Source organism: Dunckerocampus dactyliophorus, chromosome 11, assembly GCF_027744805.1.
Source record: "Dunckerocampus dactyliophorus isolate RoL2022-P2 chromosome 11, RoL_Ddac_1.1, whole genome shotgun sequence".
Lineage (NCBI taxonomy): Eukaryota > Metazoa > Chordata > Actinopteri > Syngnathiformes > Syngnathidae > Dunckerocampus > Dunckerocampus dactyliophorus.
The window spans coordinates 28,443,046-28,462,704 of record NC_072829.1 but is presented as its reverse complement, the minus strand read 5'-3'; the positions used below and the strand labels follow the sequence as shown (position 1 = coordinate 28,462,704).

The 19,659-nt window shown below is 41.9% G+C and overlaps 2 protein-coding genes across 7 annotated transcripts; one reads left to right on the top strand and one right to left on the bottom strand.

The window, feature by feature from the left end:
- The first annotated feature begins 1,445 nt into the window (after positions 1-1,445).
- LOC129190239 (signal-transducing adaptor protein 1-like) lies at positions 1,446-9,096 on the top strand. Its single transcript, XM_054792766.1, has 9 exons — positions 1,446-1,637; positions 1,698-1,769; positions 3,409-3,525; positions 3,600-3,656; positions 4,817-5,016; positions 5,096-5,227; positions 6,917-6,986; positions 8,147-8,249; positions 8,348-9,096. The coding sequence occupies exons 1-9, from the start codon at positions 1,536-1,538 to the stop codon at positions 8,503-8,505; spliced, it is 1,011 nt and encodes a 336-aa protein (XP_054648741.1). The 5' UTR covers positions 1,446-1,535; the 3' UTR covers positions 8,506-9,096.
- ankrd13d (ankyrin repeat domain 13 family, member D) lies at positions 7,754-16,996 on the bottom strand. Of its 6 annotated transcripts, none has more exons than XM_054792760.1 (16): positions 16,172-16,625; positions 15,937-16,099; positions 15,743-15,867; positions 15,629-15,674; positions 14,863-15,006; positions 14,606-14,795; positions 14,459-14,525; positions 14,307-14,388; positions 13,723-13,784; positions 13,229-13,359; positions 11,954-12,111; positions 11,458-11,864; positions 10,804-10,883; positions 10,333-10,572; positions 9,166-9,247; positions 7,754-8,470 (listed from the first exon to the last, which is right to left on the bottom strand). In XM_054792760.1, exons 1-15 carry the CDS (start codon positions 16,256-16,258, stop codon positions 9,184-9,186), a joined length of 2,046 nt encoding a protein of 681 aa, XP_054648735.1. In that variant the 5' UTR covers positions 16,259-16,625; the 3' UTR covers positions 7,754-8,470; positions 9,166-9,183. The 6 variants fall into 6 exon arrangements, with proteins under 6 accessions (XP_054648735.1, XP_054648737.1, XP_054648734.1 ...); XM_054792759.1 differs by lacking the exon at positions 7,754-8,470 and adding an exon at positions 16,675-16,996 and having other exon boundaries at positions 8,479-9,247; positions 16,172-16,318; XM_054792761.1 differs by lacking the exon at positions 7,754-8,470 and having other exon boundaries at positions 8,479-9,247; positions 16,172-16,318; positions 16,434-16,625.
- Positions 16,997-19,659: the final 2,663 nt, after the last annotated feature.

Below are 19,659 nucleotides of genomic sequence, written 5' to 3'. Positions count from 1 at the left end.
TATTGTGTTCATGTGCAATCGTTTTAGCGGTGTCGATTGCTAATGCCTTGCAAAGCACAACCCGTCGCTTCGCTTATTAATAATTCAGCAGCTTCATCCCAGAAATACTACAAGGAAACGTTTAAGCACAATACAGCTGTTTTGAACCGCTTACATTTTATTTTGGAATTATCACATCAACTGCAAACAGTACACGTTGATACAACGAATATAAAATGACTATGAATCCCCATTAAATGCAAAAGTATTTACATCAGAATCAACCCTTGTTGGGACTTTTTGTGCCATTCTCCTTTTTGTTGTTTTTCCAAGTCATTTTGGTGTAGAATAAGTATAGGTGAAATTTGACAGATATTCATTTTTAAAACATTTTGAACAGTCATCTCTGTTCCGTACGTGAGCCTAAAAGGGCAACTCATGAAAACTGACACGTTTGTTCCTCGTGACAAAAAATGTCTCATTGAAAATGCCATTTTTGATCCCACACTGACCTTAACATAAACTAACACACTCTTTGATGTTAATGTTTCAATTTGGACTATTGTCCTTCCATTTTTTCATTTTAAAATTTGTCTACCAGATGGTGCTATGTCCCATTCAAAGCATGCAGCAAAATGTTACTATTTTTCTGCTACGGAGAGGACAGCTGTGATATGGATATTTGAAATTGTGTGAATGTAAAAAATAGTGTATTTTTATGTTACTTTTATTTTTTTGTCCTCCAAAAAAAAACTGTGGCGTTATGTCATCAAACCGCATCATTAAACTTCCCAAATCAAAACAGACAAGATTGACTTGTTTAACGTGGGGGAAACAATATATTAATAATATTGATATTCATTATTATTATTATTATTTTACAACAGCTTTGGGGAAGCTGACATTTTTTTTGTCCTGGGCACCTTGAGTTTGAATTTTTAAGTCTTAAAAAAATAACAATGCATGAAAAATCAATGTTGCTGCCTGCCAATCACTGACCCATCCCAGGGCCTAATAATAAAACGAAGAAGAAAATACCCCCCATGACGTATTTCATGGATGTTATTTTGCTCTTAAAAAAGTGGAGGCGTGCAAATATAGCAACCTTTTAAATATATATATATATATATATATATATATATATATATATATATATATATATATATATATATATATATATATCTCAACTGTTGTGGGTGTAACGGTTTTGTCTGAGGTAGACATGGGAATACATTACATTTATTATAGCCATGATTTACAATTGAATAGTTACATGTCACATATCTGCCATGAGGCAAACACTTGATGAATAATAAATCTTGCTGGAATTTGAAGACTTCACATGGACTCTGTTGGGGGGGTACTTTACAGTGACTACTTCCTCGTTTATAAATCACCACAGTGTTTCCTCATTCTCACCATCTTACGACTGAACGGAATGAGCCTGAATCAGTCAGCGTGTTCAGCACCAGCACAAGGAAACAGGCGGCAGGAATACCGTGGCGGATTGAATCGGGTTCAGAGGAAAGCTCAGAAAGCGGGTTGTGTTCTGGATCATGTCGGTGCTCCCCAGAGTGGTCCACAGGAGGAGGGCTCACATCACAGCTCTGCCGCTCTACTATTCGGGACACCTGCTCAAGAAACTCTCCTATGAGACGGTGAGGCTGAAAACGACGGTGCTGAAGATGAGATATTCCACTGACATCTATCATTCCCAGGAGTACAAGAAGTTTTACGCAGAGCTGCGTGGAGAGGCACTGTTTCTGTATAAAGATGAAACGCAGGATACAGTAAGGCCCTAACTATTGTGTTTTTTTATTTATTACTTCAAGTCGGAGAGAACAAATACAATTTCCTTTAAGTGCTGTTCTTGTGCAAAGTATCATGATAACATTGTGTTGTTCTCACAACTACACAATGGCCACGGACATGGACGTATATTGTAGATCAGGTGTCCAAAATACGACCCGGGGGCCCTTTGCGACCCACAGCTGGTTTTTATTGGCCTGTGGCACATTCTAAAAATATAATTCAACAAGAAAACTAAAAAAAAAAATTATGTTGTAAAATTATGAGAAAAAATGTCATTTTAGTAGCATAAATTTGAAATATTACAGGAAAAAAAATCGTAAAAAGTCAAAATATTATGAAAACAAACAAAACAACTAATAAAGTTGTAATTTTTGGAAAATGTGGTTGGGAAAAAAAGCTATGTTATGAAAATAAAGTCAAAACTTATTGGAATAAAGTCACAATATTATGAAAAGAAAATGTTCAAAGAATATTTAAGAAGAAAGTTGAAATATTTAGAAAAAAAATTAAAACCAACAGCAAAAATGGAAAAATTAGCAGTAATTTCACAAAAATAAAGGCAAAATATTAAGAGAAAAAAAGTTACGTAAAGAAAGAGGGATAATCGCAATTTTACAAAACGTACACATTTTTGAAAAACTAATGCCATTTTGGTAGCGTAAAGCTGAAATATTACAGAAAAAAATGTAAGTTGTAATATTATGAGAAATAATAAGGTCATTATAGTAGCATAAAGTTGAAATATTACAGAACAAAAAACATAAAAAGTCAAAATATTATGAAAAACAAACAAAACAACTAATCAAGTTGTACTTTTTGGAAAATGAGGTTGCGAAAAAAAAATTGTTATGAAAATAAAGTCAAAATCTATTGGAATAAGTCACAATATTATGAAAAGAAAATGTACAAAGAATATTTAAGAAGAAAGTTTAAATAATTGGAAAACCAGCAAAAATAAAGTCAAAATGTTGAGAAAAAAAAAAGTTATGTAAACAGGGAAAGCCAGAATTTTACAAAACATACCAATTCTAAGAAAAATAGTCATTTTGGTTGCGTAAAGCTGAATTATTACAGAAAAAAATAAGTTGTAAAATTATGAGACACAAAATGTTATGTTGCAAGCATAAAGTCAAAATATTATGGGAATATTTTTTCTCATAACTATGAGAAAAAAAATTTCCAAGAACAAAGACGTGAAAAAGGCAATTTTGCCAGAATAAACATCTGATTTTATGAGAAACAAACAAAACAAAGTTGTAATTTTTTTGTAAATTAGGTTGAGGAAAAAGTTATGTGAATAAAGTCAAAATATTACAAAAGAGAAAATTTACAAAGATTATTTAAGAAGAAATTTGAACTATTTGGAAAATTAGAAAATAAAAAAAACCACAGCAAAACCTCCCAACTAAGATTCTTGCTGTCACAGAACTAAAATGTAGCCTAAAAAATTAGTATTACAAAATTTTATTATTTTTTTAACTTAAAATAATTCTGTTATAGTAGTAAAATATGTTTTTTTATCATATCATATGCCTAAGAAAGTGTGATATAAAATTATTATGTGCCCCGTTGCTTTTTGGGGACGAGGATGATGTTTTCCCTTTGTTGTTGTGTCAGTACACGGAGAAGCTAAACCTGCTGCAGATGAAGTCCATGCAGTTAGCGTCTCCATATCTGATGAAGATGCCGACCGTCTTCACCCTCATCATGCACACTGAGGAGGTCCACTTAAAGGTATTGTTCTGTACGTGCTGAAGCATTACGCTCCGATGCTAGAGCAGCACTGACAAGAACATTTGGCTGCGCAGATGGACAACCCTGACACAGGCGAGGAGTGGAGGGGTTACATCCTGACCATGGTTCAAGTAAGCAAACACACTTTTAGATGCTCTACTGTAAAGGTTTAATAACTTTTGCACAAACCAGGACCACCAGTGAATGGTGAAAACCCACGAGTAATTGATACGCCCACAAAAATGTCTATTTTTGATCAACAATTGCAATAAAAGGTGATTGTTGTCATTTTTAGATGAGATATCCCTGCACAACTTTCCCCTTCTCTCTTCAATGTGTCTCACATACTTATTGATCATATTCTGAACGATAAAAGGTATAGCTACTCACCTCTAACCATTGACAGACGGAATCCAAGTCACGGTGAAGAAGTTTCACTTTTGCGTCGCGCAGCAACTACGGTGCGTTAAAGGACTGACGAATAAAGTACGAAATCTCAAAACTTTACACAAAAAATCCCAAGTCACTGTTTAACAAGACGCAAGTCTTTAATCCCAAGTGTCAAGTAAAGACGTACGAGCCCAAGTCAGGACAGGACAGGTTGAGCCAGGTCCGAAGTCATGGGCTTGAAATGTTCAAGTCCTTCCAAGTCATAAGCACTGTTCAGTGTTCACCAAAGAGAAATCGCACGACCTCGTAATTTGCAAACGCAAAACAAATTCTCCTCGGTAGCATTTCGACACATCCTGCCGTTAAATCACTGCCACTCCTGCAGTCTGGCGCTCACAGAATGTAAGCCACACCCTCCTTGTTTGTTCTTAAACCTGATTGGACGCGAATAGATGCATTCAATGAGGAAGACCACTTTGGACACCCCTGGTGTAAATAATGACAGAATTCATTGTTTTCTTTTCATTATAGTGAATAAGTATCCCATTATGTCAGCATGTGGCTCGTGCTATTTTTCCCCATACTTGAGTTTCCATTTTCCATACTTTTCCCAGACGTGGAAATGTACAAAATCCTTTGCCATACTTGTGTAGGAACCCTGTTAACATGTTTTTTTTTAAACATTTGCACATTTTTCTTGTATTAGGATGCATTATTACCGCCTTAGAGTGAATGAGTTGTGTTTTCTGAGGAAAAACAAACTATTTTCAGACAGAGAGAAAAAAAAATAAAAAGACCAAAAATCCACAAATAAGGCAATCATTTACAACATGTGACCCAAGACCAGGAAGCATCCAGTTAACAATTCATTAGGATGTTGTTTGAATTCCTTGTGCTGCAGAAAGAGATTCCCAGCCAGCTGCAACTACTGCCTGGCCAGATGATGCTGCTCCGGGACGCTCTCTCTCAGGAGAAGAGGAGAAACACCCCACAAGTCAAACCCCCACTCCCGCCACGACCCCCTTTCCTTACGGCGGCTTCCTCCTCCTTTCCTCCACAAGACAAGTCCGACGCCGACCACAGCAGCCCCGAGCAGCTTCCGTAAGCACGGCCATTTCCCAGCGTGTGTTCATTGGTCATCCACGGACGTTTTTAAGTATACGTTCTCTGATTCCATCAGATGTTTCTTCAATGTGACTCGACAGGAAGCTGAGCAGATGTTGGAAGAGAACCCCGAATGTGGAGGCATCATTCTGCGCCCGTCCACCCTGACCAACAACTACGCCGTCACCCTCAGACAAGTCACACCCAAGTATGTCACTCCATTCATATTGGCTGTCAGTGCTAAAACGAGGCAGGTAATGAATGCTGGTCATGGGACCACCTCCAAAAAGGTTTTATGGGTTTACATCCACTTTGTGACCATGTCGTACCAGGTACATTCATGATAACATGTAATAATTGCAGTACTTTGCCGTATTTTGGTCATTTTAAGCAAGAAAGGAACGCCGGTATTAACTTTTCCAAACTCAAAAACTCAGCAGCGGTGGCGGCAGCTCCAATATGCAGCGGTACCTTTCAGTAGTGGCCTCAGGCATTGTGAGCGAGTGTGCGGTGAAGCAATGTTAATAACAATGTCGCTGTAGCTCGGTTATTATGTAAATGTGACCTAGTGGTTAGCATGTTGGCCACACAGTCAGGAGATCTGGAAGACCTGGGTTCGAATCATCCGTGTGGAGTTTGCATGTTCTCTCCAGGTACTCCGGTGTCCATAGGTATGAATGTTAGTGCGAATGGTTGTTTGACTACTTCGAGCGTCTCGCCCAAAGTCAGCTGTGATAGGCTCCAGCATACCCCCACGACACTAATGAAGACAAGCAGCACAGAAAATGAATGAATGCTTTTTGTAAATGGAGCGTTGTTGCCGGTTTTGGAGGGGTTTTTTCAGAAGGCTTTATAGGCGGAATAGCTTAGCTGCTGTTTTTGCGTCATAGTGAAGGTTATGCTTGAAATGTATCTTTTCACAAAAAGCTGGTTTTCTCCCTTTTCTAATGGGGAACTGATATTTTCCTGAAACGTACCTATCGTATGTTCTACTGCTGATTACTAAAGAACCAAAAAAAAGTTAGAAACTAACTTTTTTTTTCTGTCTAGTCTTTCTTTTGGCAGGGTTATGTTTATTATAGCCATAGAACACAATATTCTGTGTGACTTGAAATATCAGTCAAACGAGGCTAAAATGTCCAGTACTGCAGGGGTTGTCTTTAGCAGCAGTATTTCATTATTTAGGTATGTAGTAGTACATTACATTACATTACCATAGATATTTTTATATATTCTTGTTATTTTTTATTATTTATATTGAGTATCTACAAATTCTATTGACCTTATTATTACACTTTTTAAACAAACAATTATTTTCTGATGAATAGGTTGATTAAATTGGTCGACGTTGCATGTAGAAGGTACAGGATAAAATAATCCCTCCTTCTTCCTACTCCTTTGTTGGTGCTCGTGTAAACGTGATGTACTTCAATGCAACTTTTTTTTAAGCATGCATTCCAAAATAAACTTGACTCATATCATTGTATCATACGGTAATTTTCATTTTTAATTACATAACATAAAACATAAACTTGATTAAATGCAAACTTGCTAAGTGTTACGGACCTTCCGAAGTATTGGGGGCAACATATTGCCATTATTCCACTCCTCCACTTCAGGGTCGGTCTGGTTGCACAGGCAAAGTGTGATAACAGTAAAAATCTATGAATAATTGTCACACGTGGGTCAGTAGTTGGACTGTAAATACACGATGATCCTCATCATGCTCATTCTCCTTCATCCATTCAATTCAGGCCTCGGCTAAATAGCAGCTTTTGCTTGTCAATTTTCTTGAAGGGTTTATTTTTGAAAAAGTGTGTTAATCGTTTTGGTGAACCAACAGTCTAATGTTGCCAAGTTAGTGATACACGGATACTAATAACTGCTTGTGTTTTAGGGGGCCTGTCATGAAGAACTACCGGCTGACCTGCACTAAATCAGGATTTCTCATCCAACTGGAAACAGCAGTATGTTTGAATCGCTAATTTAACTACATATATACGCTTAAAAGCAGGTATTGTCATCATACTGACAGTCTAATATTTTTCTCATCATAATATCAGGTGACCAAAATGTTTATGCTATTTAAACATTTTTAATGAAAAAAAAGTATATAAATTTGGATAATTTTTATTGAATTATACTTTTTTTTTTATTCTGTTAAAACAGTTATATTTATATAATTTGTATAAGGGTCTAGAGGGTCTGTGTTAGAGATGCTCAATATATTTTTCCCCCAAATTCATACTGATAATGTTCTGCTTCTCAAAAACTTTTTCATGTCTATTTTTTTTTCTTTTTTTTTTAAATTTAGATTGAACTGTGAGTTTTATGCACACTTGTGGGTAAGAAGAACTCGAACAAATTTGGATTTGACCAACTGTACCTGCTGATTTGTCCTGATCAAATATCATGACATTACTACCACCACATCACTACCGTCAGGAGAACCAGAGTATAGAGCGGAAGGAGCCACCTGCTGTGGCCCAGCAAGGTGCACTATATTGGGACACCTGCTCTGAGCAGCCGGTGTGCCGCTACGGAGGTCAGGAGAACCGGAGTACAGAGCACCTGGTGTGACCCAGCAAGGTGCACATGTTCCGAGCAGACGCTGTGACGCCACGATAGGTCTCTGCAAACCTGTTGTACTTTTCAAACGCCACGCCGCTGGCGTTTCAGGTGGCTGATACATTTTTTTGTGTGCTCGATGTCCCCCCCCCCCCAACCCCCACCCACCCACTTCGCGGAGCATTTGGTACAACCAGCAAGCGAAATGTCTTCCTCGGAAAGTTAACGTTTGTTTACAAGAGAGCGCAGGGGAAGTTACGACAGGCCGTTAGCGTCACAGGCAGGAGAAAAAAGGAGCACTTGGTTTGCTCACGGCTAATCTCGCCTCATTGAAGCGTTTTATTATTTATTTTTAATGTTATCGGATTTATCAGTACGACGTCAAAATTCCCTCATGTGAGCGTCTAACCTGCAAAACAAATCTTCCAATCGGTGCCTTTTAACCCCTCAAAATGATGTGAATTAGTGCAAAATGTAATTTTATCCTGCAAAGATAAATAAATGATACTTTATCTGACACAAGCATTTCTTTTTTCCAACATGTCTGTTTCCCGTCTAGGTGACCGTTTCCTCCCTGAGTGATGTGTTACAGTATTTCCTCGAGAAGACGGACTACCGCCTTCATCCTTACACGCTGTGTGACACCTACAACACTCGTATTGGTGAGCAGCGCTCAAACCATGACACACACACACACACACACACACACACACACACACACGCACCTTCATCCTAATAGTGTGTGTGTGTTTTCCAACAGAAATGACACCCCCTCCCGAGTGCATCAGCATCACTCCCCGTACACCTAAAAGGGTACCCAAAGCTCAAGTGGTGCCCACGGTGCATTCGGGGACCAGGCCGGGGGAAGGTGAATATGTGGTTCCTGAAGAACACCATTTGAATAAAAGGTGTGGATGACAGAAGATGAGAAAGAGTACAGTCAATGTTTTGGGGGTTGTTCACAGTAAAGGCAAAGTTTTCCATGCATTTTCCAACAGATCAGTTGCATGCTCGACTTTTACCACTGCAGAGGGGAATACACTGTCAAGATTGTTGTCATATGTTGTTAAAAAATGATGCTTATGCTGCAGTAAGATGAATTTAACAAATGCATATGTGGTTATAGACTTTTTAAAGACGTTATTACAGTAAGACTGTATAGAAAACCTTCCCAGGATGAGCATTTAATCTTTATTTTTCACACAAACACGAGCAAGTCAACATAACCGTTTCAATAAGGTTGCTGGGTTTTTTTTGTGTTTTTTTTTTTTAAATACATAATTTTTCTTTCATCGGTACCATGGATAATGCTGTAGGTTTAAAGCATGACGGCCACTCCTTCAAAAACAGCAAGACTGCAAAAAATATTCAATAAAAAAAAACTCAACAAACAAAGACACTCCCTTTTGTCTCCTCGGCCTCCTTCATTGTTTTGTACTTTGTGTTTGTGCCACTCGCTCCTGTCCTTCACGCCTCATAAATAAAACATCTGTAATAACTTAACATATCTCTGGGTTTAAAAAAATAAAACCAGAATAAACGAGGAGCTCACGCCCCCACCACCCCGTGAAGACCCACCTCTCCACTCGTGTGACATCACTTCTCGGTGAGTGACAGCTGCAGGATCCTCTCCAGCTCCTCCTCCTCCTCCTTACGCTTCCTGCAGATATGATCACAACAGCCAAATTATGACATTATTATTAGTTTTGACACTAAGGCAGGGGCAACAAACTCTTACTATGTAACCATGTAAATGTATTATCACAATAAATAAACTCCAGTTGAATGCAATACAAATGTTATGTCAAAATTGATGGCCGCACGGTGGTTAGCAAGTTGGCAACACAGTAAGGAGATCTGGAAAATCTGGGTATCTGTTTGCATGTTCTCCCCGTGTGTGTGCGGGTTTTCTCCAGGTTCGTCCCACATTCCAAAAACATGCCTGTCAGGTTAAGTGGAGATTCTAAACTGTCCTTAGGTATGAATGTGAGTGTGAAAGGTCTATATGTGCCCTGCGATTGGCTGGCAATCAGTCCAGGGTGTACCCCGCCTCTCACCCAAAGTCAGCTGGGATAGGCTCCAGCATACCCCCGTGACCCAAGTGAGAACAAGCAGCATAGAAAATAGATGGATGGATGTTTTGAAAGAAAAAAAAATACAATTAGAAAGAATGTCTTTTTGATTTGTTTAAAATTATTTTTTATGTAATATAAAAAAATAATTTGATTGAATTTATTAATTAAAATATATAAATTTCAAATTAATGTAAAAAAAAAATTCAAAATAATAAAAAAATAAGTGTCTTTTTGACCCTTCGCGAGCCCCGCGTTTACCACCCGTGCTCTAGAGAAAATGTTCAACCCTTCTGTAGTGCACATACGCATGCTGCAGGGGGCAGTGCAGAGCGCCAACAAACTCATTGAATTGTGAATTATTGAACAATAAACTATTTTGAACAAACAGTGACTGAAATACTAATCATTAGAGTTTAGTGTAGTCGTTTCAAAGTTTACTGGTTAGATGTTACATGTGTTATACGTTTTATACTAAGAGGCAAATCATTTTGACTTGTAACTTGCACATGTGCGAACCTGATATACATGCACAATGTACATAAATACACTAAATATAGAGATGTTCTATGTTTATAGTAGGCGATAGATCTTTGGGATTTGGTCATTTTAAAAGTAGCTTCTGGGCTGAAAAAGTGTGAGTACCCCTGATGTAGACGAACGTGGGCCTCACCTGTCCAGCTCCTCCTGCTCTCGGCACGACAGCTCCATGGCAATGCGCAGCTGCTCGTCGAAGCTGCTCGCTACGCCCAACTGGCCCGGCAAAGGCGGCTCGGTCGCTGTGTTGTAGGAGACAGGGTAGTTGGCAGTGGCGTCCAACGACGGGGAGTCTGCTGGGGGCAGGCTGGGGTTCTGAGTGTCATCTGCTCCTCCTCTGCTGGCCAGCGAGATAGACAGAGACTCCTGGATGGCCCTGTTAGAAGGGCGATTAAAAAAAAAACACACACACATAAAAAGAGAAGTATTCCTGCCGGTGAGCCTCGGTGGAGGATGATGGAGTAGCTGCTCCCACAAGTAGGTTGCAAGGAAGCCGTAATCACAGATGCTTAATTACTTTACTTAATTACACATGAGAGGCAAAATGGACCATAATGGACTCTTGAAACGTTCTATTCAAGTCACAACCACCTTTCTTTTTGCTCACCTCTCCAGCTGAGTGTCTTCCTCATAGAGGGGCAACTGGGGTCCCGGACGACTGTTGGTCAGAGCCTCCCAGATCGTCACCTTCAAGAACAAAACACACCACACACACATTTTCACACAAGACATTTGATGCTGCATATAAAGAATATTAGGCTTTCCCCTCATACGTTCATTTATTTGTGGCGGACGACCACACTTCATTTGGAACCGCAAAAGAAGGATTTGGCTCACATTCACATTATCATGATGGTCAAACAGAACAACTAATAAACTAAATAACTGTTATTTACAAAGTGCCTGCAAGTCATGCTGGATACTCCAGTGGCAAATACAACACGCTACGCTACAGTGGGATATAACATGTACCATAGCGTGTACATTATTTTAAAAAATAATCAGTGCATACTTACATGGAGCCCAGGAAACTACATAAATGTAGTTGCCGTTGGGGTTTTTTGTTATATGGCACGCGCATGCACGTCTTCCGCTGTACGAAATGAAACTAACCCCTGCAAGTCAACAACTTTATATGTTGTACATTTCTTATGACACGCACCCCTGATTCCTGATTTATTTTTTTGCATGTTTCAGATCACCAAACAAATGTAAATAATAGTCTCGTGACACCCCCGCTCAATACAGTAATCAACACTACCTGGTCGCTCTCCGTGCCAGCGTCCAAAAGGCTCTGCTGGATGGCGAACTGCAGCAGGTTGTCGTCCTCGTCTCTCATCGGCTCACTGCGGCCCGGGCCGAGGGTGGTGTAGTCTGGCGGGGGCTCAAACACAGCGGGGTCCACCTCGCAGTGGATGGGAGGGACAGACTGACCTGTGACGACAGTGTACAACAAATTATAGATGCCTACTATGCACCGCTTTCCTCCGTCTTGGGAGTTTGAAATTTGATCCACAGGACCTTTTGGATTTTTGAGTGTGGTTTGATAGCTACCCGCTTCCTCCGAGCCCTCTGGTGTGTGAACCGTCACTGAGCTGACTGGCTCGTCACAGCCGCACAGATTACTGAAGGTAACTCTGGCATTCAGCACGTGAAACAGCGGAATCTCTGAACGGCAAGCAGGAAGTTTAATCAAGACTTTCCAGAAGAAAACCATGATCTGTTAAGACATGCGACACAAAGTAACATCACCTCACCTATCTTGACTGGAAAACCAGGAGGCAGGCGTAAGGTGATGAAGTCACGCAGCTTCGCAAAATGAGCATTGGAGATGGCCATGAGGTCGATGATGGGTGTCACCTGTTCAGCCAGCGACAGAGGGTGAGTTTCACTCAGCCACAAGTGGGCCTTGAACCTGTAGATGTCCCAAACAGAACAGACACACAGTGGTGCCTTGGTTAGCGTCATTAAGCCATGCCAAAAGGCCTGACTCATACCAAAAAGGGCTCTAACCAAGACAAGTTTTCCCATTGAAAATATTGTACATCCAATTAATCTGTTCCAGACATCCACAAGTATGAACACAAAACATTTTACAGACAAGAATTATAGTTGTACATGCTAAAAAAACACAAACGACAAATGAATTGACGACTGAATATTTAACATCACTTTTACCTACGTTTGCAAAGAGGGACGAGGAGGAGAAAAGGTTATGCTTGGAGAGCTATCCCCTTTTTTTTTTTTTACCGTTAATGCGGCACAAAAAAAAAAAAAAAAATCTATGCAGAGAGGTGTTAATGACTTTAACACGCGCAGTTTTACGTTCAAAAACCAACGCCACAAACATGACATGTGATATGGAGAAATGAACATTTAACATAATTTTTACCTCAAGTGGACACCCTTGGCAAACAACAACCAGAGAGAGGAGGGAAGGAGGAGTTTGGAGGCACGTTTGTCTGCACTTGCAGCCACACCGTGCCTAATGACGCCGTGTATGCCTGTTTTTTTTTTTTTTTTTTTTTTTTTAATTATCACACCAGCCTCTGCTTGCCTTAAATTCGTAAACAGACTCGTTGTAGGTGTGGTCTTTTTTAGAACCGCACGCAGCAGCCTCGCCTCTGAAACAGTGTCTCCCGCTAGCTGGTTTCCGTTGATCCACACCAGCAACAACCTCTCAACATCTTTCATCCTTTGGCAACATTAGCTCACTTGATAATGTTATTCTTCGGGATGGTACTTATTGTTGATGAGGGTGGTCGGTATATCCTCTTAGCGATGACATGAATTCATGAATTCAATAGTGGTCATCACCCTCTTTGAAATGATGCTGCCTTCTTTGGGCTCACAGCGACTTATTTAGAGTTCGTATGACTGACAGGAGTCGTCAGCGGAACACAAACCAAGGCAAAATCTTAGCATAAATTTTGGATGTTAACCAAAAAAAAAACGTGCTAACCGAGGCAGACGTCAACCGAGGTACCCACTGTATTAAACTCTGTCCCACACAGCTTGTGTCTCAGTTGTACCTCTGGACTTTGCTGGTGAGCTCGATGGGCCGCCCGATGTCCCGACCGTTGAGGTTGAACTCTGGATTGAAGTACTCCTCAGCCGTGATGGCCGTGGGGTTGTGTGGACTGGCGCACTGGGAAACGTTACTCTACACGACGGCAAGAGAAAAGAAATGTGAAGCTGCTCGGCTCAGGTCCTGTTACAAAAGCATGCATGTTAGGTTGCATCGGACTTCAGCTTTATGGGTTCTAGGACGGCAAATGAAGCGTGAAGCCTGACGAGAACAGACCACTTATTCTTCAAAACAGCAAGATGACTACGCTTTTTCTCCATAAACGCTCGCTAGGGCGTTTGTGCTATCCCGTCATGTTTGTCTTTTTGTGCACAAGTATCCTTTCACAACTTCAATACAATAATCCGATTTCCCCTCTCAGGGCCTAATAAAGTCTTCTTCTTCTTCTTCATGGAGGCTGCATGCGGCGTAGGTGGGATGTGGTGCAGTGGTGCTTACCCCATTGTGAGCTGTGTGTTGTTCAGCTATTCCCAGGAAGGACTGCAGAGGAGTTTTGGAGCCTGAATGAGGGTGGGGGGGCCGATTAACAAAGACATGTGAATCACACTCCGATTCATGGTTTTTCAAGGTCTTGATGAAAATGTACACTCCCTCACAAAAGAGAACGTACATCCCACAGATTTCAGCAACCATTTTATTTCATTACGGTCAATCTCCTCAAGGGACAATTCTATACAAGTCAAACTTGGCTATACTCTTAGAGTAGTCCGTGCACAGTTTGTATGGCAATATGGATGTATTATCTACTGAAAACAACTCAGCACAATGATTACTGTCTAAACAGCTGGCAACACAGGTGAGTAGCAAAATAATTGTGTCTTGCCAACAGTCAAGCATAGTCTGGACTGCATGAGTGCTGCCAGCACCGGGCAGCTGCGGTCCAATGATGAATTTCCCGCTAGTATTGTCCCTTTGAGAAGATATAATAAAATGGTTGCTGAAATGTGAGGGGTGTGCTCGCTTTGGTGTGAAACTATACTTTGGGGTTCCTACTTGAGTTTGCTGCGTGAACACCAGCTCACCTCTGCTCCGTGATTTATCCTGGTCTGATAGGTGTTCCGTCCTGGACCGAGTCACCAGCTCCACGTTGGTGGCGCTGTAAACCTAAACAACACACACATGGTGCCATCTGCGCAGTGGTAACAGTCGTCTTCTGTCTAATGTCAAGTCTTACCTTGGCTTCGTAGCCACTGACCATCTCGCTTTTCTCGGAACGCCAGCCCCAGATGCCAGACTTGTTCCTACATTTAAATGACAAGCTCTGCTGTGAATTTGCAGGATTAGCATTATGCTCAATGTGGTAGACTGACATATCCTTTACCGTTCAAAGGCGATGTTGCGCGTGTTGAGGTGCGTAGAGACGATGGGCGACGTGAGCCTCTGCGCCGTGTTCTCCTGCGACGGCTGCATGGCCGCCAGCAGGGAGGGTGCATCCCGCGGCGACAAGACGAGCGGCTCCGTGTACACCACCTGCTTCTCGTGGTCCACCTCCATCACCACGGCCCCGTCGTCTTAAGGACGAATGAGCGGACGTTAGCACCCGGGGGGCTAAAGAGGTGCACAAATAGGAACACAAACCTCCACCCTTAAAGATGTAGCTCCGCCGTCCTTTCAACCAGGTCATGTGTTCAAAGCCCAGGAGGGTGGTGTCCACCCGGAGAGATGAGCCACTCTTCCACACCCTGTACACGTCGCTGGGGCACACCTTGGACACTAAAGGGACTGAGGGATAGAAGACCAACTCAACAAACTCCTCCTCCTTCCGTGCTATGTTGTTGTAGCTGTAATATGATGTATGCAACCTCATTGTGTGTATGTAAAAAGTGGGTAAGGTGCACATTTGCATTAAAAGCTGCAGACAACCCAACAGTTCCCAAGAGGGCTAATTAAAAGCACTTTTCATCTGATTTCAATACAATTACAAAACTGTGGGACCTCTTAAAGGAAAACTGCACTTTCTTTTTTTTTTATTTTGCCCATCATCAACAATCCTTATGTCCACTGGCGGAACTACAGGGTGGCCACGCTTGGTCACTCCCCGGCCACCCTCGGTCACTCCCCGGCCACCCCCACAGCTGGGGGATTCTTAGCTGCCCACTTTTTTTGTTTTTATATCTTTGGAACCCACGGAAAAGAGAAAGACGTGTGTGTTTATGTCACACAAGGATTGTGGATGATGGGCCAAACTCCAAAAAAGTGAAGTTTTCCTTTAAAATCTAAATAATATGGAAGCTTTAATGGAGAGCTTTTTATTACTTTATAAAGTGCTTAACTTCGTTTTACTCTTGTGTGAGCTGCCCAGTCATCTTTGTTCTGGAAAAAAACGATGAAGGAAAACACTCACCCCAACTGGTGAACTCCCACTTCATCTCCACATAGAAGTCCCGTGCCTTGAACGGATAAATGATCATGTTAAAGCATTTTTTAAACAAGTGTCAGTACAGCACTTTTTTGTTACCTGTCTTAGTTTGCCGAGCAGCTCGGGGATGCCCGCCAGCCTCTCCGTAGCCCGCTTGAAGTCTCTATACTGTAGCACCAGTTGAACCAGCTCAGGGTCCCCGGTGCTCACCGCCTCCTGCAAAACTGAAAGGCAAAAATCCTAGTCAGCGAGGCATTTGTTTGTGTCCCCGAGGCAGCAAACACAGCACCCACCCGTCCATCCCTGCGCGTTGCAGTGTGTCGGGTCTGCGGAGTATCTGAGCAGAACTCTGGTGGACTCCAGGTGGCCCAGGCACACAGCGAGCTCCAGCGGGGTGCGCCCCCTCGGATCTAGCCGCTCCAAGTCCTGCTGCAGCTGCAGCTGCTGCTGCTGCTGCTGCGAAATAACATGGGGATTCAGCGCAATGCAGTGCGGCACATCATCCAAGCAGCGCGAAACAAAGCATACCTCATTCCTTTGCATCTCCCTGTCAAGTTCTTGATACTGATTGTTCCACACCAGGAAATGCAAAGGAAAGGCGTCTTGAAAGGCCATGTTTGTCGATCCAACAGTAATGATGCTGGCTGAGCTAGCTGCAGAGCTAACAGGCTAGCTCTGCAAAACAAGAGAACACAAGAGCCTAAAGACGGAAGAAAATTGGGTGTTTGGCCGGGAAAACCTGTCAGTAAACAAATATATCCCAGTTGCTTCCGCGAGGGAGTTAACAAACCTGAATGTCGTGTTGTTAAATTAGTGGGCTGAGTTAGCTTGGAGAACTCAGCCCACTAATTTGACTGGTAACTAACGGTTAGCTAGCTAGCTACCTAGGCTAAGGTGGCTACTAGCAACTGCTCCTCCTGGCTCCACTTTTCCATTTTGGAGAAAAAAAAAAAACAATACAACTCCAAGTGCGTTATCGCCCCCCCCCCCCCCCCCCTCCTTTAAAGGTTCCTTTAAGTGAGTGACATCACCGGTTGACGTTGAAGCTTGCCACCCAAGGCGACGGCACGCATCCCTGGTGTATTCTCAGGAGTTGTTGCTGTGTGTTCACATAAAAGATACAGTACACGGCCTTTTAAGTCCACTTTGACATCCAGTAGCGTCTGGTGCTGGTGACAGTCGCTGACGACGACACTCAACTCGGCGAGATTAAAGAGGGAGGAAAAATCCAAGCGCATCACTTGTCAAAAAGCGTTTGAGGGCGATTTACATCTTTGGCTAAAAACGTGAGAAAAGCAGCTGCTAGTTTTATTTATCCAAGTTGGCATCACTTTACTTCCTGGTTGTGGAGGGTGGAGCTGTCCAATCATCTGGCTGCAGGGGAGTCGATTCAAACCAATCACTTGCTGACCTTCTGGGACCTACAAAATATTATTTCAAGCTTGTATGCACAGCCCGTACATAATAAGTAATTTATCGCGGTTAATTGGTTCCAGACTCGTGACAAGTGAACTTTCGGAAGTAGGCCTTCTTTAAAAATCAAGTATTTTCGTAGTTAAGAGCATAGAAAACCTGTTTACTACTTTCTACGCGTATTTTTTTAATTTTTATTAGAGCCCTCTAGACATGATATAACACCCCTATAGTCACATTTACACTCGTATTACCCAATAGTAGATATAAAAAGAGAAAATAAGACATTTAAAGCATAAATTAGACTAGTGCCGCAATAAATGTCTTTCTCACATGTGGACAGGAAGTGATGTTTGAGTTCAGAGTTGAGTTTTAGCTGGATTTTGGTCACAGCAGTAGGCCGTGTTATTATCATTGTGCCTGTTTGGAGATAATTAAAACCATACAAGCCTGTTTTTCCAGCGATCTAGTCCCGTGCATGTTACTAGTGACCCTTAAGTGACCAGTGTTGAATACTACACTGCTTAAAAAAATTAGAGGAACATTTGGAAAACACATCAGATCTAAACTGGGGGAAAAATTATCTTGAATATCTTTCCTGATAATAAGTGGGTGATGTATTAGTAACAAAATGATGCCACATCATTTGATAGAAATGAAAATGATCACCATATAGAGGGGGGAAATCAAAGACACTCCAAAAATTAGAGTGAAAAAATGATGCAGCAGACTGGTCCATTTAGCTAAAATGTCATTGTAGCAACTCAAAATGATTCTCAGTAGTTTGTGTGGCCCCCACGTGCTTGTACGCATGCCTGACAACGTCGGGGCATGCTCCTAATGAGACTACGGATGGTGTCCTGGGGGATCTCATCCCAGATCTGGACCAGGGCATCACTGCGGTACCTGGACGCATGGAGGAGATTCCAGGAGACAGGTAGTTACTCCAGGAGAGCTGGACAGGGCCGTAGAAGGTCCTTCAACCCTCAGCAGGATCGGTATCGGCTCCTTTGTGCAAGGAGGAACAGGATGAGCACTGCCAAAGCCCTACAAAATCACCTCCAGCAGGCCACTGGTGTGAATGTTTCTGACCAAACAATCAGAAACAGGCTCCATGAGGGTGGCCTGAGGGCCCGACGTCCTGTAGTGGGCCCTGTGCTCACTGCCCAGCACCGTAGAGCTCCATTGGCATTTGCCATAGACCACCAGAATTGGCAACTACACCACTGGTGCCCTGTGCTCTTCACTGATGAGAGCAAGTTCAACCTGAGCACGTACGACAGACGTGAAAGGGTCTGGAGATGCCGTGGAGAACGTTATGCTGCCTGCAACATCATTCAGCATGACCAGTTTGGTCGTGGGTCAGTGATGGTCTGGGGAGGCATATCCCTGGAAGGACGCACAGACCTCTACAGGTTAGATAACGGCACCCTGACTGCTATTAGGTATCAGGATGAAATCCTTGGACCCATTGTCAGAACCTACGCTGGTGCAGTGGGACCTGGGTTCCTCCTGGTCCACGACAATGCCCGACCTCATGTGGCTAGTGTATGCAGGTAGTTCCTGGAGGATGAAGGAATTGATACCATTGACTGGCCCCCACGTTCACCTGACCTAAACCCAATAGAACACCTCTGGGACATTATGTTTAGGTCCATCCGGCGCCGCCAGGTTGCTCCTCAGACTGTCCAGGAGCTCATTGATGCCCTGGTCCAGATCTGGGAGGAGATCCCCCAGGACACCATCCGTAGTCTCATTAGGAGCATGCCCCGACGTTGTCAGGCATGCGTACAAGCACGTGGGGGCCACACAAACTACTGAGAATCATTTTGAGGTGCTACAATGACATTTTGGCAAAATGGACCAGTCTGCTGCATCATTTTTTCACTTTCATTTTTGGAGTGTCTTTGATTTCCCCCCTCTATAGGGTGATCATTTTCATTTCTATCAAATGATGTGGCATCATTTTGTTACTAATACATCACCCACTTATTATCAGGAAAGATATTTAAGATAATTTTTCCCCCAGTTTAGATCTGATGTGTTTTCCAAGTGTTCCTTTAATTTTTATGAGCAGTATATATTTCATCAACACCTTTTAATGCCTTGTACTCTATTTGTAATTTATCAATTTTTATGCTTGAAAATGCTAAATTTAGGCCAACAATAGGTGAAATTTGCTTAAATATGCATAGTTTGACTAATAATAGACTATACTCAACAACTAAACGGCAATCATTAAGTTCGAAAAACACAATAGCGTGAGGGTGCGATGTTTGAAACGCAAAGTGTCAAGGGATGACAAATGTACTTCTTTCTTCAGGCATCTTTTCTACTGTCTTGATGAGAGAAACGAGTCATTTTATGAAAATAAAACCAATTATTTACAATGTTAACCAGGTTGTAAACCTACATTAAAAAACACAACGCACAAATGCAAGCATTGCTGAGGATATACCCGACTGTCTCATCACTGTAATTACATTACGCTCATGCGTTACTCCATAACGATTATATGACTTGCATGTGAAGTCATTTGAAGACGGTCAAAGGAAGTTACCAAAAATCCTTACCACTGCAATAAAAAAAAAAAACAACTAGAC